Consider the following 27,893-nt stretch of genomic DNA (forward strand, 5'->3'; position numbering starts at 1 on the left):
TAACAGGTAGATGCTTTAATTCTGAGGATTAGCACTACACCACAACTCAGATCTGCTCTTAGGTAGCAATAATGCAAATCTATGACAGATATTTACCGGGATTCCCATATCCACAGGGATCAGAGCCAGTTGCACTTAATGTTGAGCCATGAATTAAAGATTCATGTGTCCCAGCAGCCTTGGACAGATATTCCACAAAACATACAAGTTGCAGTTGCAGCTGCTGAATGGAACCAGTGTAAGTGTTGAGAGCAATTAATGTTGGGAGGCAAAAGCTCCCAGAATTGTCCACTGTGTGCTATATTCTGAGACTGTCTGCTCTATTTATGCCAACAAATCTTAGGCTACATGTGCTAGTCGGAAAGAGGGATCAGAAAAGATTCTCTCACTGATCAGAACATACAAAGAACCTTGCAAGGGCAGACCAAAAGCCTTTCTGGCCCAGTATCCTATTTCCTATACTGGCCAGGCAGATTTCTCTGGGAAGTCCCCAGGTATGGCCTAAGGCAGTGATGGCGAACCTATGGCACGCGTGCCAGAGGTAGCACTCAGAGCCCTCTCTGTGGGCGCACGTGCCATCACCCCAGCACAGAATCTGCCAGAGTTTGTTACTAGAAAGCCAGAGGGACATGGCACTTTGCAATAAATAAGTGGGTTTGGGGTTGCAGTTTGGGCACTTGGCCTCCAAAAGCTTCACCATCACTGGCCTAAGGGCTTCTTTTATAATTGATCCCAGCAACTGATGCTCAACAACATAGATCTCAGAGCCATCTCTCTCTATTCCCCCAATACAGCTATAAGGGCCTTTAAGAAGCCCTGTTTCCTTTAGTGAAAGTGACAAGGAACACATCATTGTTATAAATATGTTATAAATATGGTTATAAATCTGTAACCAGAGGAACAAACCTAAGAAACTGTAATTCTGCATGACACTTCAGGATGTTTCTTCCAGTGCTGAAGACCACAGGAGAACAAATTCCTAAGAGCCAATATAAAATAATTTGGTGTGTAGGATGTTTAGCCCTTGCATCAGCTTGCTTGCTTGAATGAATGGGACTTGTCTTGGTCTTCCTATTTTTAGTTGATTCTTACTTTCTGCCTCTGGCATTTTTTGTCAGCCTGATCCCTTTCTGGGTCTGATCGTCTCTGTGGTTGGCAAGTAGGGGACCTTCAACCAATACAAGTGGGGAGGGTTTCAAAAAACCAAACAAGACCGTAACAAATAAACATGCCTCAAACAAATGATGGAAACAGTGCGTAATATTTCAAACAATGTTAATTCCAATCATCCATGCAGATAACAAGCAAACCACAAAAATGCAGGCTCAAATAGAATTCCAACAAACCGTAATATAGTTTACAAACATGTATGGAAAACATATACCTAATCTTAACATCTTGAAATGAGAAACAGAAAGAAATAAGGTCTACGGGTATGAAATCAAAGTCTGGGCATGATGGCAAGATGGCCATATCCAGGAACTTCAGTTGCTCTTGTTCAGTGATTTTCCGGTGGAATTATTTTGGTCTCTTTCATTGGAATTATTTTAATGTTCAACGTGTCAGTTTCCAATAGCACAGACACTCACTGCATAGCTCAGTATGCTAATGTTTTCCAAGACAGCACAGGCTTTTGGAGTGAGCATTGTTTGAAATATTATAGACTGTTTGTATCATTCGTTTGAGTCATGATATTTATGTACAGTATTATGCTCTTGTTTGGTATAAGTAGAGGATCTTGCTATGATGTTAGGCTTCCTGATGATTTTCGTTCTTTTTTCATGGGGTCACCACAAGGCAACAGGTGCCTGGAAGATACGCACACAACTCCACGACCCAGGGACTAGTGTTGACGTTCCTATCTTTACAAAGGTTAGGGTACCTTCGTGTTGTTTACTCCAAGGCTAACAAAATCACTGCAATATCTGTGAATTGGTGCTGGCCCCACTCAAACATAAACTTTTATAAAAGAGGCAAAGCCACCCAGCTGAATTACCTCATCGGAACAGTTCAGGGGCAATTCTAAGTTTAAGCTAATTGTTTGGCTTATAGCAAATCTCCGAAGAAACCCTATTAGTAGTCTGCTGCGAAGCTTCCATTAGGTTTCATTAGCACTGGTGAATCATGAGAGCAGTGAGTCATAAGTCATACAAAGCATGTGCATGTCGCTTCCCTTCAAGCTTTATTTGGGGCTGGTGCAGCTGCAGAGCTGCAGACCTCATGTTTATCAATTCACTGAATCTAGAGCATTACGTCTCGCATTGTGACACAGTAAACTTCCCAAGATGTAGTTTGAAAGGGTGATACTCTACTTTCTCAGCTCTGGCTCATCCGTTGCTAGTTCAAAACGATGTGGAGCAGAGTGGGCAGTCCACAAGATATTTTCAAGTTCTACAGTGAATACTCTCTAAGGAAGCAAAAAGACCATGAAAATTTCTGGACATTGGTTCCCGACAATCCACAAAAGCATATAGGTGAAAGCTCTTGACCAAGAGCTGATTGGTTCCTGGCATCAACTTTGTAAGTCAGTTTGTACTTGCACACTTCTGCAAACATAATAGGTGAGCATGTTGATACAGGTATAATTGTTTCTTTTAGATCAAATTCTGAAGATTTGTAGGGAAGCCATCAACATACTGTAGCTGTAACAGATCAAAGGCCCAGCTCCCTGACTAAATGTAGTCAGCCCTCCTTATCCAGATTCTGCAGCCACAGGTTCATGCCTTAAAAAAAAGGGGGGGGGGATTAAAAAAACAAATCTTGATTTTTGCCATTTTATATAAGGGATGCCATTTTACTACACCATTGTACATAGTGGGCCTTGGTGTCCGGGGGGGAGGGCGGTCCTGGAACCAAACCATAGTGAATACCAAGGGCCTACTATGTGGCATCGTGAAGATCAATTCCATGGAGCATATAGAAACACATTTTGGACTAGATTGCCCTGCTGAGTGACATCCAAGCACAAATTGTTACAAAGATAATTTAGCTCATAGTTTGTGCCTTCCTTGGCTTGGTTGTATCCAAGGAGGCCAGTCTAGCTTTAGGTCTTCAACATTTGGTAGTGATGCATTATTAAAGCAGTGTGGAACATAAGGAGCTGCCATATAAGCTGGTCAGGCTATTTGTCCATCTAATGCAGTATACTTGTCCCCCCCATATTTGCGGCTTTGACTTTTGCGGATTTGATTATTCATGGGTTTTATTAATATTTTCTCTCTAGAAATATCTAGGTTCTCCAGCGCAACTCTATGGTCAACTTTTACCAAAGGTCGCACTGAAGGACTAGAGATTCCCAGAGAGAATACTCCATTAGGCATTTGTAGCTCCTCCTGCGCAATTTTATGGTCAGTGTCTGGCAGAAGATGACCACAGAGTTGCACTGGAGGATCTAGAGATTCCTTGAGAAGTGTTCTCTCAGATAAAAACATATTGTATTTGTTATTTCCACATTCACGGGGGTCCTGTGCCCCTAACCAGAGCGAATGTGGAGGATGGGTGTATTTTTTAAAAAACAAACTGGTAGTGTCTCTCTTAAGGCTGCATCTGTATTACAAAAATAATCCAGTTTGACGCCACTTTAACTGCCATGGCTCAGTGCTATGGAATTCTGAGTTTTGTGGGACATTTAGCCCTCTCTGACAGAGAGCTCTGGCTGCAAAACAAACTGTAATACTCAGAATTCCATAGCACTGAGCCATGGCAGTTAAAGCGGTGTCAAACTGGATTATTTCTGCATTGTGGATGCATCTTACGTCATGCCTTTTGTTTTTTAATGGAAGGCACCGGAATTGAACCTTGGACCTTTTGCATGTAATCATGCATTGCATTTGGCTGCATGCAGTGGCTCTTCTTGTAAAAAAATATTGGCTGATAGCAACAACGGCAGTAAGGAAGCTTCTTGTCACTGGGAAGTCTATAATTTCAAAGAATATTGCTATTAGATTAGATTTTAAATTTGGCTTTAATGGCTTCACTGGGATGTAACAATAGCAATCTACTCTGTGGGTCCGCTGTGTTATTCTGGGTGTGTGCTGTAAAGGAGATTTTCCAGTCGACCTCTGGTTTGGTTTTGCTTCTGCATCTTGCAAGACTGTCAAGAAGCAAGCCCCCTAAGGAGCATTTGAGTGCTTTGCATCTCACTTTCATCCTTTCAGTTAAAATATAGCTCTTCTTAGGCCAATCCAAAATAAAGAGCAGAGATATATTTGTTGGGGGATGTGCTCTCTCTTTGATGAGTATTTCTCTCTGCGTTTTTTGAACTTAAAATAATGCTCTCTGGAAATTATGTTTGAGCTGCATATTGTATTTATTGGGGAAATCTTTTGGTTCATAGCTTGGTATTCTAAACAGATAAGAAATATTTAGAAAGCTATGAGGTTTTCATTCACCGGATTATAGAGACCAAACGTGCCTTTCCTCAATTCTTTTTGGATGCCGAAGACAGAGAGACTAGAGACAGATGGCCTGCAGTGGCTAGTGAACCATTCTGGTTTTTCTATTGTGGCACTAATGCCATCATGCCACACAGGGATGGTGGCCCATACTAAAATGCCTTTAAAAAAGAAATGTGGGGCTAATTCAAACACCCCTGTAAACCTTTTACAATTCATTTGCAGTAAAGATTAGCAGACCACTTGTTTTCTCTCACTGTTGCATGCAATAAAATACTGTTGTCTGTTGTAGGGGATATATCCATGCCATACAGTCATGGCAACTGAATCTGGCTGTAACTTGCATGGCTCTATCCTGTGGAATCCTGGGATTTATATTTTAGTGAAAGACTTAAAATTGTCTGCTGGTCTTCTAATCCACTCCCCTCAACTGCAAGATGCAACAAAATACAAAAGCCGCGGATAAGTAGTAAAAACAAAATGGCATTAACAAGCAACCAGTTGGCATTGGGGGATTACTGTGTGATGTAGAAGGGAGACAAAGGTGGGTTACAGACCGCCATTTCGGACGTCCTCAGGATGTCCCAGTTTGAAAAAGGGGCGTCTCTTCTAGATACCCCTTACCCTGTTATGGACAGAGTCCGTAACAAATGGTGGCGGCCGTTCCACACAGCCGCTGCCATTTTGACGTAACGGACACTCTGCGCCCGCACGTCGCACAGCAGAAGTGATGCCGCGGGTGCGCGACTAGCGCTTCGCGGCATCTCTTCCGGGGTGCGCCGTTTGGCTGCTGTGGTTCCTGGACGCTGCACCCAGCGGCGGCGGCAGACCGCCGCTTCTCGGCAGTCTGTAACGCGCCTCTGTCTCAGGATGTTGAAAAGAGAGATGATTTTATTCTTGAAAACAGCCCAGCACCTTTTGGCCTGGAAGTATTTTTATTGCCATCTTCAGGAGCTGTTAAAAGAAAAGGGGGACAATAAATATCAGTAATTATACCAAGAAACATGTTACAGTTTGCAAATTGGGTTTCTAGTCCTCTTTGCTGATTGAGGGAACAGAAGGATGGACTAAGAGAGGCTTCTACTCTGATTCGGCATGTCTTTTCTTGTTCTTATGTGTATCAAATGTTACACAAACATTAAAGGTAAAGACATTCTCTGTTGACAAGGTTTGAATATTGCATTTGTTTAAAACATATGTGCCCTTCATCACCTTATATGGATGGAAGTTCTCAACTACACTTAAAATGACAACAGCTTGGTGAAATTTTAAGCAATATAGTATTATTATTATTACTATTAACCTTTATTTATAAAGCGCTGTAAATTTACACAGCGCTGTACATACAGTCTTTTTAATTAGACGGTTCCCTGCCCTCGGGCTTACAATCTAAAGAGACACCACACAAAAGGAGAAGGGAGTAGTGGTGGGGAAGAGGATGAGGTCCAGCAGTTCCTCTCTACCTCCAAGGCCTGGACCAAGGCAGGTGGACTGGAGGGAGGGCTTGGCTTCATAATGGATGGTTAATCTTCATTCAGGAAGGCAAGCGAGAATTATACAAGGCCTGGGAACCCTTCTCTGAACAGGATGGTCTTCAACTCCGTTTTGAAGCTGGTTAAAGAAGAGATGGCTCTTGTTTGTGGGGGAAGAAGGTTCCAGGAGTGAGGGGCAGCAAGTGAAAAGGGGCGAATCCGGAATGGGGCAGAGGAAATCCTGGGCTGGGACAGCAGACTTTGGCTACCGGAACGGAGGGCCCGAGTGGGAAGGTGAGGAGAAAGAAGGTCTGATAAATAAGGAGGGGCCAGTCTATGGAGGGCTTTAAACGTCAACAGCAGGAGCTTATAAAATAACTGATTCTGTGAAAACCGCATGAAGAACATGAGCATGCCGTGTAATCACTGTTTCAGTAAAAGTAGCAGTAAATCTCCAGATTGTAAAAGGCCAACAGTGCAAACACACAGAAACACACACACACACACACATATATATCTATATCTATCTATCTATCTATCTATCCATATCTCAAGATCCTTGCCTGCTAGTGCAGATTAATGAGAGGTAACCAGTTGATTTCTTAAGAGCTACTTCCAAAATGTGGATGCCATCCTAGGATGGCAATTATGAGCACAGCTTGGAAAAAACTACTTTTCTGGACTCTCTAGTCTTAGAAATAACGGATGCCAAAATAACTTTTCTAAACTTTGATTACTAGCAATTTGTAATTGAGCTGTGCTCTCCTGCATTTACCTTTTCCCTCTTCCCTTTGTTTTCCTTCTGTGGTATGTGTTTTAGATTTATAAGCCTGAGGGCAGAGAGTGTCTTTGTAAGCTGCTGAGAGCTTTTGATCTTCCTTCTCAGGGAGTTTAGGATCTTTTTATGGTCCTTCAGACCAGTACTGGTCCATTAGCAAGTGGCTGCCACTCCATGGTGAGCTTCCAAGCAAGCAAGAAAGAAAAGAATTGTAGTCAGTGGGTACAAATGTGGTGCCAGTCCCTGGCACATAACAGGAGGGGGAACGTGCCATTTCTCACTCCAGATAGTGGTAAAAACCATAACCAGTAAAGAAGCACTGCTTTAAACATCTGGTAAAAACTATACTATTCTATCAAACATGTGAGAAATCTGTCTTAAAACGATGCTGTGTTTTTTATGTAAAAATATTTCCGTCTGATCCTGCTGATCAGTTATGAATCACTAGCCTATGGTGCGTGTCTTTACAAATCGTACACGTAGGCTGTGGAAGATATCGTTATTTTCATCACAAATTTCTTTTTCCCTTCCGTACTGTTATCTGTGTGATGTTAGTTGAGCCACAAACAATATATCTCAATTTTTGCTAATGATTCTTCTTTTGTAGGATACACTGTAGACTGCTGGGTATCTTCTGCAAGCTGTTCCAGGCTGTTTATAGCCACAGTGGCTTATTTATACAGTCACAGGTTGGCTTGCTATCAAAAATAGTCAAGGTGACTTACAAAAATCTCCCCTTTGCAGTGTGATTGTTATTGGGAAAAGGAACCCCAGGGGCAATAGTTGTGCATGAGGATAGCTTTGGACTGATATAGCTTGTCCAATTGGATAAGTATAGTCACCATAGTTCTATAAAGAGTAGTTTTCCAAATGACATGGTGGTTCTTATCAATAGATACTGGGTACAATATGTAAACTAGGTCAGAATTTGAGAAAGTTACTTCTTTTGGACTACAGCTTCTGGAATATTCTAGACCGCATGCTGGATGGGTCCATAGAATTGTTGTTCAGTTTCACCTTTCATCAACCCTATGAATGAGAGACCTACAAGAGGCCATCAAGTGACTTGTTCAAACCTTGTAAACTCAGGGTCATAGCTTCCCTGGTTGCAGCACGTTCTACTTGCAGCACATTCTTCCTATTCTCCTAGTACCTTCTACTTTACCAGTTATTATCATTATTTTCTAGTGAGCCATATTTTCTCATAATATGTCCAAAGTACGACAGACTCGGTTTGGTTATCTTGCCTTCTAGTGAGACTAGAGGCTTGATTTGCTCTTAGACTAATATGGCAATGTTTATCTTAACTTTTCTTCATTTTGCACCCATACGTTTCTGGGCAAATATGTTGTTTCTTCCAGTGACACATACAAAGATCCTTGGTTTCTTGTAATTTACTGTGAAAGCATCCGTATAATGTTTATTCTCCTTCTTTTTTCATCCCCCGTCCCCCTCCATCTTTCCAAATCCCAGGCGATTCAAGTCAACCCCGGTGTGTGCCGACCTGCAGAGCAAAATCCTCCAGTGCTATCAGGAGAACTCCCAGAAGACACTCAGCTGCTCAGCCCTGGCCAGCGAGTACTTGAAGTGTGTAAACCATGCCAAGCAGGTAGGCACAGAAAAGAAGCTCAAGGGAGCAGCGGGATGCTGGAACGTCTCTTTCGAGATTTCTTCAGGCCTTTGTGGTGGTTCCCTGTTTTCCATCATGTTGTCACATTCTTTTATTATTCCCAACTTTTTATCATGCCTTTACTGCCTATCTCCAGTTTGTTCCATTTTGGTATTATTTAACACTCCCTATTGTGAACTGTTTGCTATTTGTTTTCTCTATGATGTGATTTTTCTTTATAGATTTTGCTCATATAATTTTTAATAGTTCTTTTTTTTTTAATCTTCAATTTATAAAGCTGGGGTATGAATGTAACTTGTAGTTGTAAAGCTTGGATTCATGTCTCAGTTTGAAGCATGTCTAATCCTCTCTCATCTTTGGTTGTTTCTACCCAGTCTGGAGTTAGACTGTTGCACATATTGATTCTTCACATTTTGTTAGTTCTGTACTACATTGTTTGGCAGCTTTCCTAGTAGATATTAGCACCTTCCTTGGCTCCGAATAACAGTTCTCGATTTCTTCAGTTGCTCCACATGTTTTGTCTGCTTTGCTTAGTCCAGCTATAAAACAGTCATACACATATATCAGCTTTCCACTAATTTTTCCACTAATAATAATAATAATAATAATAATAATAATAATAATAATAATAATAATAATTAACCTTTATTTATAAAGCACTGTAAATTTACACAGCGCTGTACATACAATCTTTTTAATTAGATGGTTCCCTGCCCTCAGGCTTACAATCTAAAGAGACACGACATAAAAGGAGAAGGGAAAGGTGGTGGGGCTAGTAGGCTAATACATATAAAGTACATAGCAATACAGGAAATGGTTCAATAAAACAGGCATCAAAAGAATATCAAATAGCAAGTGACAATTATGCAATGCCTGGGAACGCTGCCCTGAACAGGATGGTCTTCAACTCTGTTTTGAAGCTGGTTAAAGAAGTGATGGCTCTTGCTCGCGGGGGAAGAAGGTTCCAGGAGTGAGGGGCAGCGAGTGAAAAGGAGCAAATCCGAGATGGGGCAGAGGAAATCCTGGGCTGGGACAGCAAACCTTGACTACCAGAACGGAGGGCCCTAGTGGGAAGGTGAGGGGAAATAAGGTCTGATAAGTAAGGAGGGGCCAGCCCATGGAGGGCTTTAAACGTTGACAGCAGGAGCTTATACTGAATGCTGAAAGGGAGGGGAAGCCAGTGAAGGGATGCCAACACAGGAGAGATGTGGTCAGAGCGGTGGGCGGATGTGATAATGCGTGCAGCTGAATGCTGGACAGAAATTAAAGGACGGAGGTGAGAAAGAGGAAGCCCAGCCAGGAGGACGTTACAGTAATCCAGTCGTGAGACCACTAGGGCTCACGACTTTTACATTCTTCTTGAATGTAAAAGCAGAAATATAGGAAGCAAAAGACTGAATTTTTCTTAACCTAGGAATTTAACATGCTGATCTTGTGAACATTCACACTAACCTATTTGCTCCCAAGTAACTGCTCACCTTCCCTGTTCTTAAAGTACCCTTTTTTATAGATCAGGTTTGTGTAGCCTTGTATAACAATGTGATGCGGCAGCTAAAAAGGCCAATGCGATTCTAGGCTGCATCAATAGAAGTATAGTGTCTAGATCAAGGGAAGTAATAGTGCCATTCTATTCTGCTCTGGTAAGGCCCCACCTGGAATATTGTGTCCAGTTCTGGGCACCACAATTCAAAAAGGACATTGAGAAACTGGAGCATGTCCAAAGGAGGGCGACTAAAATGGCGAAGGGTCTGGAAACCATGCCCTACGACTCAGGGAGCTGGGGATGTTTAGCCTGGAGAAGAGAAGGTTAAGGGGTGATATGATAGCCTTGTTTAAGTATTTGAAAGGATGTCATTTTGTGGATGGAGCAAGCCTGTTTTCTGCTGCTCCAGAGACTAGAACACGGAACAGTGGATGCAAGCTACAGGAAAAGAGATTCAACCTCAATATGAGGAGGAAATTCTTGACAGTAAGGGCTGTTTGACAGTGGAACACACTTCCTTGGAGTGTAGTGGAGTCTCATTCTTTGGAAGTCTTTAAACAGAGGCTGGATGGCCATCTGTTGGGTGTGCTTTGATTGTGATTTCCTGCATGGCAGGCGGTTGGACTGCATGGCCCTTGTGGTCTCTTCCAACTCTATGATTGTAGCCTTTTACCCACTGAGGCAAGTTAGCCCATTGTGCAATATAACAGTCTTGTAGAGGCTTGATAAATTACAAATGAGATGCCTATCTCAGACATAAAAACAGAGAACAGGGGCAGTCAATAACCCAACAGTACATGATGAACAACTTATATCTGGTGCAGTTGCATTACATTTGTGGAATGTCCCCTCAGAAGTCCAGTTAGCACTAGTGTGGGTTTCAGTCCATCACCAAGTTAAAATATAGCTTGTTTTAGAAAGGACTTTGAAGCCTAATTGATTTTTTCCTCCATAATGTTCATGGTTTTAAACAGTCTTAATCTTTTAAGCTGCTTTAACAAGTTATGTTGCTGGATGTTTTTAGTCTATTCAAATTGCTTTTATTCTCTTAAGTTCCGAACTGTCTAGATTGATTTTATTTGTATAGTGTCTTAAAAAACCATGATATATGGTGGAAGTGAAATATTTTAATGAGACATAAATAGTTACATAGACCTGTTCTGGAAGTGAGGTACTCTCCTCACACTCTACAAACATTTAAGCATTGGGCCATGTTGATGATGATGATGATGATGATGATGGCCCTAGTTGACTTTGACTCATGGTGATCCTGTGGATGACACATCTCCAAGACCCTCCTGTTCTCAGCCTCTCTGCTCAGGCCCAAAGCCGTGTCTTCCCTGATCGAATCTAACTAGCTGGCATTTGGTTGTCCTCTCTTTGTACTGCCTTCTACTTTTTCATTGTCCAGCTCTCACATCTGTACATGATGATGGGGAATACAATGACTTGGACTATCCTCACTTTAGTGTTCAGAGTTATGTCTACACTTTATTATCTTGTCTAGTTCTTTCAAAGCTGCCCTTCCCAATCCTAGTCTTCTTCTGGTTTCTTGACAGCAGTTTCTGTTCTGATCTATATTTGAACTCATTGACTATTTCAATTTCCTCATTGTCTAGGTGAATTTTTGTAGATCTTCTGTGGTAATTATTTTTTAATGTTCAACATTAATCCAACCTTTGCACTTTCCTGCTTGAACTTCTTCAGTATGCTCCAGGTTTTCATTGGTTTCTGCTAGTAGTATTGTGTTGTCTGCACAGCTTAGGTTGTTAATGTTCCTTCTTCCTGGCTTCACTCTGCATTGGACCATACAGCCTTCCAAAGGAACGGTGTGGTCATAGAATCATAGAGTTGGAAGATTCCCATAAAGGCTATCTAGTCTAACCCCCTGCCATGCAGGAATACACAACTCAAGCACTCCTGAAAGAGGCCCATTCAGCCTCTGCTTAAAGACCCCCAAAGAAGGAGAGTCCTCCACCCTCTGAGACAGTCTGTTCCATTGTCAGAAAAGCTTACCGTCATTAAGTTCTTCCTAAACTTTAGGTGGAATCTTTTTTTCTCATAATTTTCATCCACTGGTTCATATCCTGTCCTGTGGAACAGTAGAAAGCAAGTTTGCTTCATCTTCTACATGACATATCTTCAGATGTTTGAAGATGGCTATAATTTCACCTCTCAATCTTCTCTTCTCCAAGATAAAGATACCCAGCTCTCTGAGCCATTCCTCATTGAGTTTGGTTTTCAGATCTTTGACCGTCTTAGTCACTCTCCATTTGTAAACACTTTGATTTTTATCTGAGTTCTAACGGGAAAATTGCAACTCCTAACTTTTTTTCCGATGCCCTCAAGGCTCCAGAGCAAACTTTCTTTAAAAACAAAACAAAACAAAACCCCAGCTGAAGTATCACCTGAAAATTGCCTAATTCCCCCCAACAAAGCCAAAAATAGACCAAATGCAAAAACAGAAGTAATGTTGTAGCCTTTCAGATTGCCAGAAACACTCCTGGGTAGCCTGCTAGGTCAGTGCAGAGGTGAAAACTGATCCTCAACCCTGGCACTGTAGCCCCAACTGTGGCATAGATGTTCCCCTCTTAAGGGCAACTGGAGACAAACACTTAGAAGTCAGCCATTCTCGAAAAGTCTGCAGCTTTTTTGTTGCTCTTTTCCCATTCATTTTCTGGATGGTCCGTAGGCGCAATCTCTGTACAAATGGGTCATTCCCCATGTGCCAGCATCCGTCGCAGGAGTTCCAAATCCAAAGTTCTTTTATTATTATTATCATTTACAACTACCTACTCTTGTTTTTCTCTTGCTCACTTCCCATTCATTTTCAGCTGGACTCTTTTGGGAGAACTTCTCTCTGGAACATGTCCAGCGGCTCTACATTAATACCGTCAGCAAAGGCAGCTGCACATCCGCTTGGCTTGCTGAGGATAGTGCTTTATAAATTATCCTCCTCTTCTCTTGCTGTAATTCCATTTCTGTGTAGTTGGCTTGCTCCCTCTTTCTCTCTCTCAGAAACATCCCCAGTGGACTGGTAGGGCCAGAAGCCACGCTCTAGCTTGTATGGCTATCGCTTGCTTGCTTTGCATATCTGCAAACCCATGGACACGCCAGTTTATAATGGCTGTCAAGGCAGCTGGCCAAGTTTACTCTATGGAGGCTCTCAAGAGAACACCGTAAGCTGGCGTAGACGGTCTGCACAAAACAGAGCAATGGAAAGGGCCAATTATGGCATCTTTATAGATACATGATTGTTGCCTGTTCCCCGTTGCCTTCTGTGTTTTCCTCTCTTGCTCTCATTTCTGAGTTGCTCACTTTATATTCTGCAGTGTAGCCCCCTCACAGCCCTCCTGCTATTCTGCTTATGCTGGTGGTAGAAAAGTGAAGCAGAAGGGAATTGTATTTTATTTGGATGACTCCCTTTAGTTTTGCAGACTGTGAGGGGAAGAGAACAAGGTGGGAGAAGATTTTTCTTTATCTCTTTACTCTAATAAAAAAGAGCCAAGGTGGACTTGAGTGTTGGACTATGACCCTGGAGACCAGGGTTTGATTCCCAACTTGGCCATGAAACTGACTGGGTGATCTTGGGCAAGTCACATGCTTTCAGCCTCAGGAGAAGACAATGGCAAACCTCATCTGAACAGATCTTGCCAAGAAAACCCCTTAATAGTTTTGCCTGAGGGTTGCCATAAGTTGGAAATGACTTGAAGGCATACAACACACACTTTAATAATTCCAAATTTATCCATCAGATTTGCTCAGTAGCAAGTCTTGTTCTCCCAAAGTCCAGTGGTTCTCCCTGTTCAAAAGTTGTTTGTTTGTTTTGCTTTTGAGAAATGCCCATGTACCTATAATTCTTTTGCTACAGAGATACAGATACTGTCTTTCCAAATCACACTTTTATTTTGTGGGCTGTTGCTTTTTCCTACACTCAGACATCACCTCAATACTGGTGTGAAAATGTAGTTTTTCCTTAAGGTAACACTTCCATTGCTACGGAGAACACTGTGTGATCTGGACTGGCAGTTTTGAACTGATGACAAAGTGCAATTTCCCATCTATTCCTAGAGCTCAGTTTAATTCTGGGTTTCATTTTGTTTCCTTTCATTTCTTTGCTGAATGCACACTTCTGTGCCATAAGTGCTGATGTTCACTTCATTGGCAAACAGGTCTATTTACTGCTTTGCAGCAAAAGCATAATGTTTCATAATTCTTTTATTGCTCTTTTTAAAGCTTTCTTTGAAGACTATGAAAACCAGTGTGTTGTAATGATTTGAGTGTTGGACTAGGACTCTTGGGGACTAGGGTTCGAATCCCCACTCAGCCTTGGAAACCCACTGGATGATCTTGGGCAGGTCACGCTTTCTCGACCCAAGAGAAAGGTAGTGGTGAACCTCCTTTAAATAGATTTGCCAAGAAAACCCTACAGTGGGGTTCACCATAAGTCAGAGCTGACTTGAAAGGCACATAACAATAACAAAAGAAGGATATGTGCCCTCTCCTTTGCCCTGGAATATATTTCTCTTTTTAGTGGTGAGGGGGAAATTCACCCCATAAAGTAAGGCTAAAACAAGACATACCTACCTCCCTCCCACCCTTTGTAGTATAGATGTCTTTTTACTAATGCAAGCGCAAGACTGGTAAGGCATAACATGACATGGTTCTGCAGATGGAAGAATGACCATCTGTGGAAGTCGTTAAAAATTTAGGGACTTTGAATGACTGACATGACCCTCACTTCATTAAAATGGATAATCAGCATAGAATTGGAAGTAACCCTTGTTTTTGTAGAAATCTTTCACTTTTGCACAGATGAAAAGTGCTTTTTTTTTTCTTTTGTGACATCCAAGATATTTTCCTCCCAGCTTGTAACCTAATAGGCTGTAAATGGCTTTTGGGTTCTTCTCACTTGCCCAATTTGATAGGTGTTTCTTCTCTGGGTTGGTGAGAAGAGGAATCACCCAAAGTTGATGAAACCCACACATCATCAATTCCTCCTCTCTCCCACCCCAGAACGCACCTTCACAGTAAGTACCCAATGTGGCATTTCCCCCTTCTCTCTCATATTCATGTAATAGAGTTAAATAACCCCAAAACACACACACACACTCATGACTCCAGCACTGCCAGAACAGATGGAATAAAGGTGAAGATATAGCTATGATTCACATATTTGCTATCAACTATAATAGCACCAGACATTTATTTGTCTGTTAAATTTACTACTTGCTTTTCATTATAAATATAACTCCAAGTAGGGGTACAACAAAGCACAACAAAACCATATAATCTATCAAGGAAAAAACAAGGAAGGCATAAACACTTTAAATAGCAGTTTAACAAGGCACAGCGACCCAGATTCAGCTAAAAGCCTAAGGCCAGGAACCTTTAGTGACACACCACACATGTAAACAGACTTTTACACAAGCCACACTACTTTCTCAGCATTTGGGTGGGGAAGTGTCAATGAGAAGAGGAAGCTATTGAGTTGGCGCTACCTATTTCTCAAATGCCTGGCTTCCAGTAAGAGAGAGGCATACATGGAGCCAGAGTACAATGGGAGGGGTGACTTTGACAATCACTTCTGCCACAGAACCAAGTTGCCCTCTCATGGTACTTTGATTCATTGGACCTCCTACCTGTCCTCTCTGGTGTCAGTCATTTGAGAAATAGGCAGCTTGGAGCTGGCGTCCTTCTCATCTTATCCCCTCCACTGTTTTCATTTCTCTGTGTCTTTAGTTGACACCAAAAGTTCCCAGTGTGTAGATCACTGGCCAAGCTGTCCCAGTCCTGGAACAACACTGTTGCCAGCATGGTGTAGTGGCCAGCATGGTGTGGTTTGAGCATTGGACTGTGACTGTGGATATCAGAGTTCAGTTCCCTGCTTGGATATGGAAATCCACTGAGCCAACTCATACTGCCACAGAAAACACCATAAAACATCAACAACTTGAAGGCACACAACAACAGCAACAGTAACAACAGTTATCTGTTGCACTGCACACTGGGATTTAAGCAGTGCCTCTTTTCTCATATGGATCTGTTTTAGGACATTAACACATATGACATCACCAAATAGTTAGGGCTTCACCCTGGAGAATTCTGGGAACTGTGGTTCAAGAAGAGGGGTAAGGAACCATAGTTCCACTAATTCTTTGTGAGAAGCTGGGTTGGTTGGATAGCTGGATGGAATATAAGATGCACTTAGACACACATACATAGAAGAGAATAGGTAAAGATTGGCCATTTTGGGACATATACACATATAAGTCATGCAACACATTCAGGGTCAAAAATTCACCATTGCACAACAGACATATTCTGCTGATTGCAACGGAGACAGTTGCACTGACAAAATGTTCAGTGTCTTGTCTTTGCAAATTGATCATTATGCATTGCAGTTTTGCATCCTGTACTTTCAGTTATGGTTGTGGATCCTGTACTTTGCATTTTGGTTGTGCATCCTGTACTTTGCATTGTGATTATGCATTGCAGTTGTAGATCATATTCTCTGCATTGTGGTTGTAGTATTGTGCATTGCAAAATGGCATCCAGTCATTGGAACGTGTTGTACAATGCTGCCATACTACATAGGGGTTGCATAGTGCTGCCATGGTGTATACAGACATATGCTACTCTGGGAGATGTTGGATTGAAGCAGGTGTGTGTTTATGTGTGCTGGTGCATGTGCACTTTTAACATATGCTAACTGTCATGTATATCCATTGTTGTGCATATATAGGAACAGTGGGATCTTTGAGCAGTTCAAATAAATATGCTTTTGGTGTTGTGTGCCTTCAAGTAGTTTTATCTTATGGCAACCCATGGGGTTTTGTGAGAGTGAGAATGTGTGACTTGCCCAAGCTTACCCAGATATTTTCCATGGCCTACTGGGTCACCTTGGGCAAGCAGGGATTCAAACCCTGGTTTCCAGGTGCAGCGCAGTGCTTAAGCTAAAGGGAGCTATTATTTTATAACTTCTGTAATTAAGGGCATTTCTGTAGTCTTTGTGAGTTTAGTGTGGAAAAGTATTTCTTTATGCTCTTGACTGAACAAATAGTTCTTTTGAAGCCACTCTTAAAATGGCACTGTAAGATGCAACAGCGATTAACAGAGACAAATGCAAAGCAGAGGATGAATAAGCCGAGGAGAGAGAAATCAGGAATGAAGAAGTCAATCCAAAATTGGCAGCCGAAGAACAAAAACTTGCATCGGGAGACAGGCTCAATAATATTGAAAAGCAAACATGGGAGGGAATCCGAATTCCAGGTGGTAATGCTGCCCATCGGAGTAGCAGTAAAGGACTCTTTGTGTGGTTCATAAATTGAATTTATTGACTCCTCTTTCCTTCCTGCCTCGATTGCAATCGTCTCGTCATCTGTGCACTCCTTATTTCGCACTCGGTAATCTCACAGCTCTATCTCTCCCTTAGAAAAACCTTGCCGAGCCGCTAATATTGAGGGCTTTGACACTTGGCCGTATCACGAGTTAAATCTCTACCTGAAGTTCTCTCGAGGCAGTCTGATAAGCTCTGAAGCATATTATTGATATATTCGTGTGTGTGTATGTCTTGTGTCTCTGTGCATAGGGATATGCCGAAGTGGAAAGACAAACAGTTGCTTATTGTGTTCATTAATGGGAAGGAGAAGGCATTGACTGCCTTCTTTGGAGTCAACAAGTAGCCATACTTAAAACGACAGTTTTGAATTGAGTGAGTAAAAAAAAAATATTGATTCTTCAACAAGTCTGCACATGCAAGAGACATTGGACACTTGTGCTTTATACTGTGAGGGTGGGGGTTCCCTTTTGGAATGCTCTCCTTTAATAAGAACAACAAAACCCTATTAGAAAGCTAATATAGCACAGAGTAAGCCAAACCAGAATGTTTCCTCTGGCTTATTAAATTTATACATTGAGCAGCATCAGGCTTCACTACTTGTAGTCTGAAATATATTCTGCCTACTCATTCTCCTTAGTAAGCTTGTTTATACTTCTGGAGCATTGTTCACGGAGTGAGACATCGAAGGCCACAGCTGGGGCATCTGTGCCGGGGCGAAGGCCAATTTTCATCTCTGTGCCTTCCTGGCAGGGCACACCAGAGTGTTTCTGGCAACCTGGAGTGATATGACATCACTTTTGGTTTTGCTTTTGGCCTCGTTCAAAGCAGTGTAGACCAGGAACAAAAATGTTGCATTAGTAATTTTGCTGCCTACATTTAAAACATGGTTTGGGTGCCTGTGCTGGCCAGTTTGTGTATTTGTGGTGCCACCCTCCACATCGCTCACCCCACATCTGCACATTCTTGTATTTCCCTATCCTGTGCTCCAACCACTTCACAGTATCATTCTGTTTTCACCCAGCTGAGCACTGTTTTCCTTTGAGGAGAAGAAGATGAAGACAAAATAGGCACTGAGCAGTTCCATGTTTACTCTATTGTCTATCACTGCCTAGCCTTTAAAAAACACACACACTCCTTTTTATTATTTTTGCAAGCCTGAGCTCATTCTGATCCTTAGCTTCCTGATGTTCTCCCTAGAAATATTGTCTACTAATTTATACTCTTCAGTAAGTTGCCCCTTTTTCCAGTTGTTGCATGTGCCTTTTTAAAGGCTCAGCTGAGCTGAAAGGTTCATATGCAGGCACCTATATTTCTTTATGTCTTCCATTTTGTGGTGTGTCTGCATGTGATTATGCCACCAACATCTCACCTTCAAGAAACTCATCCAAACTGAACCTCCTTCTCTGAGTGTTTGTCATGTGGGATTTTTACCAGTAGTTCCTCGGTCACATGGAAGTTAGATTCAGAAGGTCTATCCAGCTATACTCGGCTGTCCATTATATAAACAGATCCTCAGAGGAAATGGTCCCTTCCACCATGAGTCCCACTACATCCACACTGTTAACCAGTTTACCCTGTCGGTGAGAAACACTTCTACGATAGTCAATATCTGTGTGGCTTCTTCCATCTTCTGGGAAATGAAACAGTCAGCAAGGCAATTGTAGGATTTGTTGGCTCTTACATTATTGGCAGAGTTTGACTAGATATCAGATTATTGCTATATCTCAGGTTAACTAACATGATTGGATTTGGGAGATAGATGGCTGGTACCCACCCTATGGATGTCAGTTTCCATAATCAGATATTTAAGTCCCTAGACACTTGGAATGTTTTGGTCTTGTTAGCAGTTCCTGTCCCTGCCTCCCCAGTAATTCTTTTTCTGTAAGTATTCTGTTAGTTTTGTTCTTATTAACAATTATTGCAGGGAAGTTACCGGTTATGCATTATTACCATAAAGTGTATCAACACCTGCGTTTGCAACTGGTCATACTGACTATTCCTTTTGTAGCATTTATGGAGTTCTTAAGAGTGTGCAGAGGTACTGATAGTGGTGGTGTTTTGCTCTCAGGTCCTACCATTTGCTTCTCCATCTGAAACCACTATGTTGAATACTTAGGCTCAGATTTGAGGGATTGTTTTTAACCAAGGGACATGCCCAACAATTAGCGCATTTTTCTGAGCAATTAATCCAAAGCGTTGCAGGTGTAGCTGCCGTTGCTTCGAAAACAGAGGAAGGAACCCCCTGTGTACCCAGTTCAATCTTCTCGTACAGGGCATCCCTCGCAGCGGAAATGAATTTTGTTTTACAGTCAGCAGTCTGTGAGTGATCGCCAACCACCTGCAATTTCTTCTTGCCTCACCTGGCAAATTCCTAAAGGGGAAAGAAGCAGGGTTCTGTTTTTCAGCTTGTGACATTTCCCCCCAACCCCCCATTGCCCCTGAAAGACATTATGTTAATTTATGCAGTGTTTAAATTTATACAGTGTTGAATATTAAGAGCCTGGCAACGCATTACATTCATCATGTCAGAAGTATTCCAAGTGGAAGCAAGGCTTTGACTACTCAGATTTCTGAAGTTTCCTTGGAACTCAGCGAAAGAGAACTTTAGTAGAGGTAGAGGCAAAGAACCAAAACTCCCAGCCACCTTTCTCCCTGCTTTTCGAACCCACATGTATTTTAAAGATGTACTTCTTTGCTGACTTCCTTCTTAGTGGAAGCAACAAGTAATTTTTAGCGGATTTATTCTCCCTGTGAGGAAGTCTTTGAAAATTGTGCAGTTTTCAGTTAATGTTTGCAGTTTGGGATTCATTCCGTGCAAAATTCACTTGTGGTTGTTTTGTGCAGAAAATCGCATTAGATTAGCAATAATATTTCTGAGCAGAAACCCTGTTCCCTATGTAGAACATGCTGCTTTCCCTGCAAAACAAACAGAATTTTCTGTGCAAAATAGCTGTGTATGAATTTTGAATACACAAAGTCCTGAACTGCAAAGATTCTCATGTGTCCTGGATTCTTCTCATCAGGGTTTCTCTACACTCAATTAACTAGTTTTTACCACTTTCTGATATTCCTAGTGTGGCTTACCTCTCCTTCAGCTGTTAGTTGTTAACTAGAAGTTCAGGAGAAGATGAATAGCCAGTAAAGGAGATAGAGAAGTAGAGGCGGACAGAAAGAGAACTATCACTCTGACCTCCTGCTTCTCTCTTTACCAATGATCTCCTAAAGCAGGCTTCCCCCATTCTGGTGCCTGGCAGATGTGTTGGACTACAACACCCATTATCCCCCCAGCCAGCATACTCGTTGACTGGGATGACTGTGGAGATGAGACTTGTAGTCCAGCTGCATGCCACTCTCTGTATTTCCAGGAGTGTTTCAGGTTTATCATCAGTCAAGGGCTTGGAGTCTGCATGGATGCTGTTCACACAACAGTGGTAGTGTATGGTTAGTAATATGGCATAGCAATTTGAGTGTTGGACTGTGACTGTGGAGACAAGGGTTCAATTCCTTGCTCAGCCATGAAACCCACTGGATGATCTTGGTCAAGTCACATGCTCTCAGCCTCAGGGAAAGGTAATGGAAAACGTCCTCTGAACAAATCTTGCCAAGAAAACCCCACAATAGGATTGCCTTAGGGTGGCCATAAGTCAGCAATGTCTTGAAGGCACACAACAACAGCAGGGGAGACACTTCCCAGTTGCCTGGAAAATTCCCTTATACTTCTGCTGTCAGTGGTAGATCAATGTGAAACATGTTAATCTGGAATAAATACACAATGTAAAAGATGGGACACCATGGTACTGTGCTGTCACAGTATCAAAAAGATGCTGACTGAGAGCCTGTGTCATGTTTTCATAGTCTATGTCTACACAAGGGGTAGGCAAAATGCAACCCATAGTCTACATATGGCCCCTGCACTCCATTTTTGTGGTCCCTGAATCCCCCTACCAGTCCTCCAAAAAACCCCAACCCTCCAAATATTTCCCTCTCAAAAGTGTGGAGGTGCATTTCTGTTAATTTTTGCTCTCAAACCACATAGAACTCCCCTCCAAAGTGTGAAAACACAAAATACCCCCACAAACACCCCAGAATGCCTTACTACCTTCAAATACCTCTGTTTTCCTCTGCAGTCCCTCTCAAAATGGCAAGACACAAGGAAAGGACATGATTTTCTGTTGCCATTTTGAGAGGGGCTGCAGAGGAAAATGGAGGTATTTGGGTTTGCTGGAGCAGGGGTGGCTCTTTCATAAAGATGGGAGGGGGGGAATTGGTCCCTGTCCTCCATGCAGTTACCTGCTTATATCTACACTCATGTGGGCGACACAGTGGTTGTGCTGCATGTCTCTTCTTTTGAATACCAGTGTTACATAGCTAGTGGTATATCTGTCATCATGGCTGCCTCTTGCCCCCTTGTGCAAAGAGACAGACACCACAGCTTCTTCTGCAATCCCAGTGAATAAAGCAGTACAAGGACAGAACTGGTGACTAGTTCTGCACCATCCAAGAATGTGCAACTGCATGGCTGGCATCCTGTTGGTTCATTTCAACTAGAGTAGACCCATTGAATCAGTTGTTGAAATGTGAGTCAATCTCATTGATTCAGTGGATTTATTCTATTTGGGACTAAGAATAGGATTTAGATCAGTGGTCCCTAAACTCTGGCCTTTCTGGTGTTTTGGACTTCAGTTCCCAGAATCTATTGGTTAGGATGGTTGAGGATTCTGGGAGTTGAAGTCCAAAACATCTGGAGTACCAGAGTTTGGGAATCGCTGATTTCAATGGCTACAGTTATGGGACTCTCTTTATCCAGTTGTAAACTGCATACCTCCATTGCACAATGGCCAAAAAAGTATAATTATATGTGTAAGAGAAATTACAGAGGTGAATGACACCAAGAGGATTCTATCCATTATATGAGCATGTTCAAAAATAGACTGTTGCATTGTAGCTTCTTTACTTGTAGAGTGCCACCAGGACCTGGTAGGAGTCCACACTGTTACTCTTCTCCCAGCTGCCAACACAGTTTCTGAGAGGTGAGATGCTGGTTTGGGGACACTGATATTACCCCTACACCCATCCCTTTGGGGGTCAATCACTTCTAACTTAATAGGTGCGACACTAGTTTGGGGAGACCTATATTACCCCTTCACCCATCCCCTTGGTGGTCAATCACTTGTGCCCTAATAGGTGGGACGCTAGTTTGGGGAGACTTATATTACCCCTAGACTCATCCCTTTGGTGGTCAGTCGCTCCTGATCTAAGATCTGAGATACTGGTTTGTGGAGACTGATACCCATCCCTTTGGCTGTCAAGCACTTCTGGCTTACTATTGACCATACAGTGGCTCCTCTGGCAAAAGAAGGAGCCCTTAGTAGAAAGCAAAGATTGGACAAATGCAACTCAGCCAGGAGCTTCCGATCAGAGGCGTGAGCAGTTTTTGTCTGCTGCGTTTGCCAAGGGGGGCATGTTGAGTCTCCACGCATCAGCACTTGGTGCCGTTCTGCTGAGCTGTGCTGTTTTACAAGATTGAGTGGCAGGTGTTGATTTTCATGCAGATGGTAAGGTTATTTGGGCTGCTGCAATATTGCCTGTTACAGAGTCATAGAACCCTTCCCCTCAAAAGAGGAAGATACCTGCCCCTGGGAGCATACAATCTACTTTTCAGCAATGGAAGAGACTGTAAGGGAAAGGGAGTTGAAAGAGTCACAAACAGAGGGGCAGGAGGAATGAGTTTAAGGGGTCCTGGAAATGCTTTTTTCCAAAAAGGTTTGAAAGGTGGGAGGATAGTTCAGAGGCACTGTGGAAGGACCTTCAGGCAGGTAAGGAGAGCAGAACCAGAGTGGTTCTGCAAAAATGGACTGCAACGTACAGAGTATCCAGCTAGTATTGGCCAATGGCTGGTTGGAGGATTCTGCAAGTTGTAGTCCAAAAAAGTAATCTTCTCAAGCTCTGAATAGATCGTACTAAGACTATTTCTACCCAAGGAACTGGGGATGTTTAGCCTGGAGAAGAGAAGGTTAAGAGGTGATATGATAGCCCTGTTTAAATATTTGAAAGGATGTCATATTGAGGAGGGAGCAAGCTTGTTTTCTGCTGCTCCAGAGAACAGGACCCGGAACAATGGATGCAAGTTACAAGAAAAGAGATTCCACCTGAACATTAGGAGGACCTTCCTGACAGTAAGGGCTGTTCGACAGTGGAATGCACTCCCTCGGAGGGTGATAGAGTCTCCTTCCTTGGAGGTCTTTAAACAGAGGCTGGATGGCCATCTGTCAGGGATGCTTTGATTTGGATTTCCTGCATGGCAGAAGGGGGTTGGACTGGATGGCCATTGCGGTCTCTTCCAACTCTACGATTCTATGATTTGGAGCCCAGTCATTTTTTGTTTGTCTATTGCTTCTAGAAAGCCATTAGGAGTGAAAGGGTCTTGTTGAGGAAGCTAGAATTCAAAGCCATTCCTCATGCAGAGAGAGCCAAAGTGAATGGCTCTTTTGACTTGCTTCCTGAAGCCTTAATACAGGGGCTACCTCCTAACTCTGCCTGCCTAAGAATTGAGATCTGTTGGAAGGGCCCTCCTCTATGTCCCACCGGTGGGGGCATAAATGTGTAAGGTCATTGGCATAGGGCCTTCTTAGCTATGGCACCCTGCTAACGGAATACCCTCCCCTTGGAGACCCACTTGGTGCTGACACTGATGTCATTCCAATGCCAAGTAAAACATGGCTTTTTATTAAAACCGCAGGAGGGCAATTTGCAAATGTGTTGCAATTTACTTTATTTTACATTGTTTTAATTTGCTTTTAAATTGTCTTGTTTTTAAATCTGGCTAGGGTTTAATATGTTTTTGTGTGTGTATGTGTATATTTTCACGTGTCAACTTATGGCGACCCTATGAATTTCCTAGGGTTTTCTTTTGCAAGGAATACTCAGGAGGTGGTTTTGCTAGTTCCTTCCTCTGAAATAAAGCCTAAATATTCATTGATAGTCTCCCATCCAAGTACTAAGCAGGCCTGACCCTGCTTAGCTTCCAAGGTCAGAGAGGATCTGGTGCATTACGTTTTTAGTCTTTTAATAATAGTCATATTGTTTTAACTGTTCTTAACTGATTTTAATGTACAACACCCTGAGACCTTTGGATATTGGGTGGGAATTTTAAAAAACCAATTAATTAAAAATGAATAATTAACCAGCATGCAGGATACATAGGTATGGTGGTGCTGAGAGGAGGTCCACAAAGGGCAGCATTTTGTGGCTGGTATTTTCTGTATTTGGAATCTTGTGGGGTAGAAAACCGTCTGCATATTATTAACACATTATTTTGATTTGAACCATCCAAATCTCCTTTCCCCCCTGCAGACACCTTCCTGCTTTTGGTGCAGCATTGAGCCTAGTTTGTGTGAATTGAGTCAGAAGTAGGGGGATCTTCTCGTGGATGATGGTCCTGCTTTTAGGAGTGATAGTGATAGCTTTGTAGTTCCTTTCTTTCTGTGTTTTCTGACATGCAGATCTGCTTCATAGTTGTTGTTTTCCTGCTTTCCTTTCTCCTGCAGAGCATGGCTGGCCGTGGAGGATAAAGCCCGCTCTACATCAAGTGTCAATCGATCAACTCCAATTCCAGCAGCAGAACGGGGTGTTTCATTCAAGAGCTACCTGACAGCCCATTTCCAGGGCAGACAGAGAAAGCGAGCAAATCCAGAAGGGCCAAATCAAGACTGGTGGACATCTCGGCTCAATCAACGTGGCCAAGACCTGTATCTTCCTACAGTAGAAATTGCACATCCCAGGGCAGCTAGTAAAACTGACTTACCGGTGATTGAAGGAAGGCAAGGCCCAGAACTTCCACTGACCTTAAGAGGGGCTAAGATATCTGATTCAGATGTTTGCCATGCTGCCAGCTGCTTTTCAGAGTTTGCCTTGGCTGCCTGCTGTGTTCTTCCAAATACTTTGTTTTCCTTTGCATAATCATGAGGATGTTGGTTTAATTTATTGCCAGAATTATGTTGCAGAAAGGGTCATCTGTCTTCCACCTCCTCTGCTGGAATCATGTTTTGAAAATCTCCACTGCATGGGAGTTCATTGATTGCAAATTATAATTCTAATAAGGTGTTTGATTGCATTGTAATGGTAACCTGTGATAGTGATGAGCTATCGTCAAATACTGACAATGATGTTCTCTTGGTATGAGTAATAAAACACATTTTATGAATGGGAGGTCTCTGCCTGGCATGATGTGTTCTGCAAAAGGAAGAGTAGGTTCTGTCAGGAGGCATTCCTACATGAGCCCCATTGAAATATTGGGCTGCTTATTGGGTTGTTCCCTTCAGTTTCAGGCCAGTTTTATCACCTCTAGATCCAACTTGCAAAATTAATTACAGATTGAGTATGCTTTATCTGAAATGCTTGGGACTGGAAGTGTTGGGGGTTTGGGATTTTTTAGGATTTTGAAATTTGCATAAACACATATAATGAGATTATCTTGGAGATGGGCCCCAATTCTAAACACAAAATTTATTCATGTTTGTATACACTTTATACATGTAGCCTGAAGGGGATTTTTTGCAATGTTTTTAATAATTTTGTGCATGAAACACAGTTTGTGAACACTGAACCATCAGAAAGAAAAGGTGTCACTAGTCTACCCACCCATGAAAGATGGTTTGGTTTTTCGAATATTTCAGATTTTGGAATTCCAGATAAAGGGAACTCAATTGTACCTTTTAAAAGACATACTCAGATTTCTGCACCATGATCCTAAATTCATTTTCTTACGAGTTCAATGGGCTTCATGAAAAGCCTCATTCTGGCTTCTGTTGTCACCTGTCATCATAATCAAATTATGACCCTGAAGCAGAGTCTCCTTGGCAGTGGCCCAACTCTTGCGGAAATCTGTACAAAAAGAGAACTGAGACGTTTAACAACAACTTTATTTATTTATTTATTTCCTGCTTTCCCCCAAAACTGGGACACAAAGCAGCTTACAAAGTTTTAAAAAGTACAATTAGAAACATACAAAAGTGGGCATTCTTACAGTCCAATTGTATGCACAGGAAGAAATACTTAAGTACACGACTGGACCTTTCAATTGGAAAGCATGCAGGAATTTGCTGTTTATAACTACCCTTAGAAATACCTCTCTGAACTGTCACATAAGCATTCAGGCAGGGCTATGATGATGCCCCATTTTATTTATCAAGAAGTCACTATCTAGCCCAGTCAACATCCTTAACTCTTTTGGGTCGCTCTAAGTTTTGCCAATAATTCCCTTCGTAATGAAATTCTGCACTAGGCATCCAGTGCCTTCCTGGCAATCCCATTTTTTAGACCCTTGAAGCTGAGCAGAGATGACAGTTTAGGATTACCTCTTAAAACAAAGACATCTTTATTCTGTTTGTGCCCTCTCACTAGTGTTACTTCTCATATGCAGACACATAAATGAGTCTCTTAAACCGTATTCAGTTGTGATGGAAGCAGGCGGTCTCAACAAAGAAAGAGTTTGCTACCCCAGCCTCCATCTCCAGTTATGTCACTTGCCTAACACTGACAACAATGAAGCTGAGCGGGAGTGCTTCCACTGCACATGGAGGCTCTCCAGCAGAGGTGTACTGATGGTGAAGAGGGGCAAAAACAATAGCTGCGAGTATACTGGTACAAATTGTTCATTTGTTGTATTGTCTTCCACTGGAATTTCCGACAATCTTCAAATGTGTAGCACTGCAGTCATTTAAAACTTTAGTGGAGCTCTTAGATATTGAGTTTAGACATCCAAAGAAAAGGGGCAGTGAAAGTGACCAAGGGCATGTGAGCACAGCAAACACAAGAGTTCTAGGTGCAGACAGTTTTCAGTCTCATTCTTTGCAATGCTAGAAATGTGGAATTGAAAAGAAATGCACAATTCTTGGGTGGGAGAGGCAAAGTCCCCACTACCACCACCACCCCAATATAACCCAGCTTTCCACATAATTTGGAACCTTGCATTTTGGGGGTTCACACTTGCAGGGAGAACCTTCACCCATAGCAGACACTGCCCTATTCAGATTTAGTTGTTCTCTACACAAGAAAAGCAATGGGAAGGGAGATGAGGGAGAATTCATCATGGCTGAATAGAGCTTAATGCGACTATATTAGAAGATTGTGAGTTTGAAGTGGGACCCTTAACATCTGAGGCTTGGGTGTAAAGAGCTGCCTGGGGCTGTGCGTATTACCCATGTTCTGTTTAAGGTTGGCAAGTGCCCAGGTGAACACACCTACAGCCAAAAGGAACTGGTAGGGGAAAACCAGACCAGTTCCAAGGCTTACAGGGGGTTACAAGCAAAAGTGCACCATCCAAGGTTCAATGGGGAAAAAAGCAGTCCTGAGCAGAGTCCAAAGCTGAGAAGGGAGCTGCTAGAAAGAGTAGTCCAAAGTTATGTACTGAAGGTCAGAAATCCAGAGAGCAATGGAATGACCTAAGTTGCGCTAATTTATAGCTGCTGGGTAAATCATCCAGTTGGTCTCATTAGCTCAACATCTTGTATTTAAAGCAGAGCAAGGCATTGCCTGGTCCTTTGCTCCCAGCGCTTTAATTCATAATGCTGAACAAGGTGAAATGCCTCTGCCTTCTCCTGATCCACAGTTCTGCCTGGGATGGACCAGGCTCAATCTCTGCCTCTATCATGACAGGACTGCCATGTTCCTCTGACTCCAACTGGGTCCTGTCATCTTGGCTCTCCTCTTGTTCTCCATCTGAGGTGGCCTCCTTCAGGTATGACACAACATCACACTCCTGCATTGAGCACCAAAGGGATGTGAAACAGGTCC

General features: G+C 42.4%; 1 protein-coding gene across 4 annotated transcripts in view; it reads left to right on the forward strand.

Annotated features, from left to right (window-relative positions):
- Nucleotides 1-25,302, forward strand: part of CHCHD3 (coiled-coil-helix-coiled-coil-helix domain containing 3) — a 272,857-nt gene extending 247,555 nt beyond the window's left edge. For 3 of the 4 annotated variants that reach the window (XM_042468793.1, XM_042468795.1, XM_042468796.1), the window contains 2 exons: nt 8,118-8,253; nt 24,647-25,302. In XM_042468793.1, coding sequence (XP_042324727.1) covers nt 8,118-8,253; nt 24,647-24,670 — 160 coding nt within the window. In that variant the 3' untranslated portion in view covers nt 24,671-25,302. Of the gene's footprint in view, nt 1-8,117; nt 8,254-22,059; nt 22,130-24,646 lie in introns of all 4 variants that reach the window. The other variant, XM_042468794.1, reaches the window with a different exon arrangement.
- The last annotated feature ends 2,591 nt before the right edge of the window (nt 25,303-27,893 follow it).

This window comes from Sceloporus undulatus, chromosome 5 (genome assembly GCF_019175285.1).
Source record: "Sceloporus undulatus isolate JIND9_A2432 ecotype Alabama chromosome 5, SceUnd_v1.1, whole genome shotgun sequence".
In the NCBI taxonomy this organism is placed as follows: domain Eukaryota; kingdom Metazoa; phylum Chordata; class Lepidosauria; order Squamata; family Phrynosomatidae; genus Sceloporus; species Sceloporus undulatus.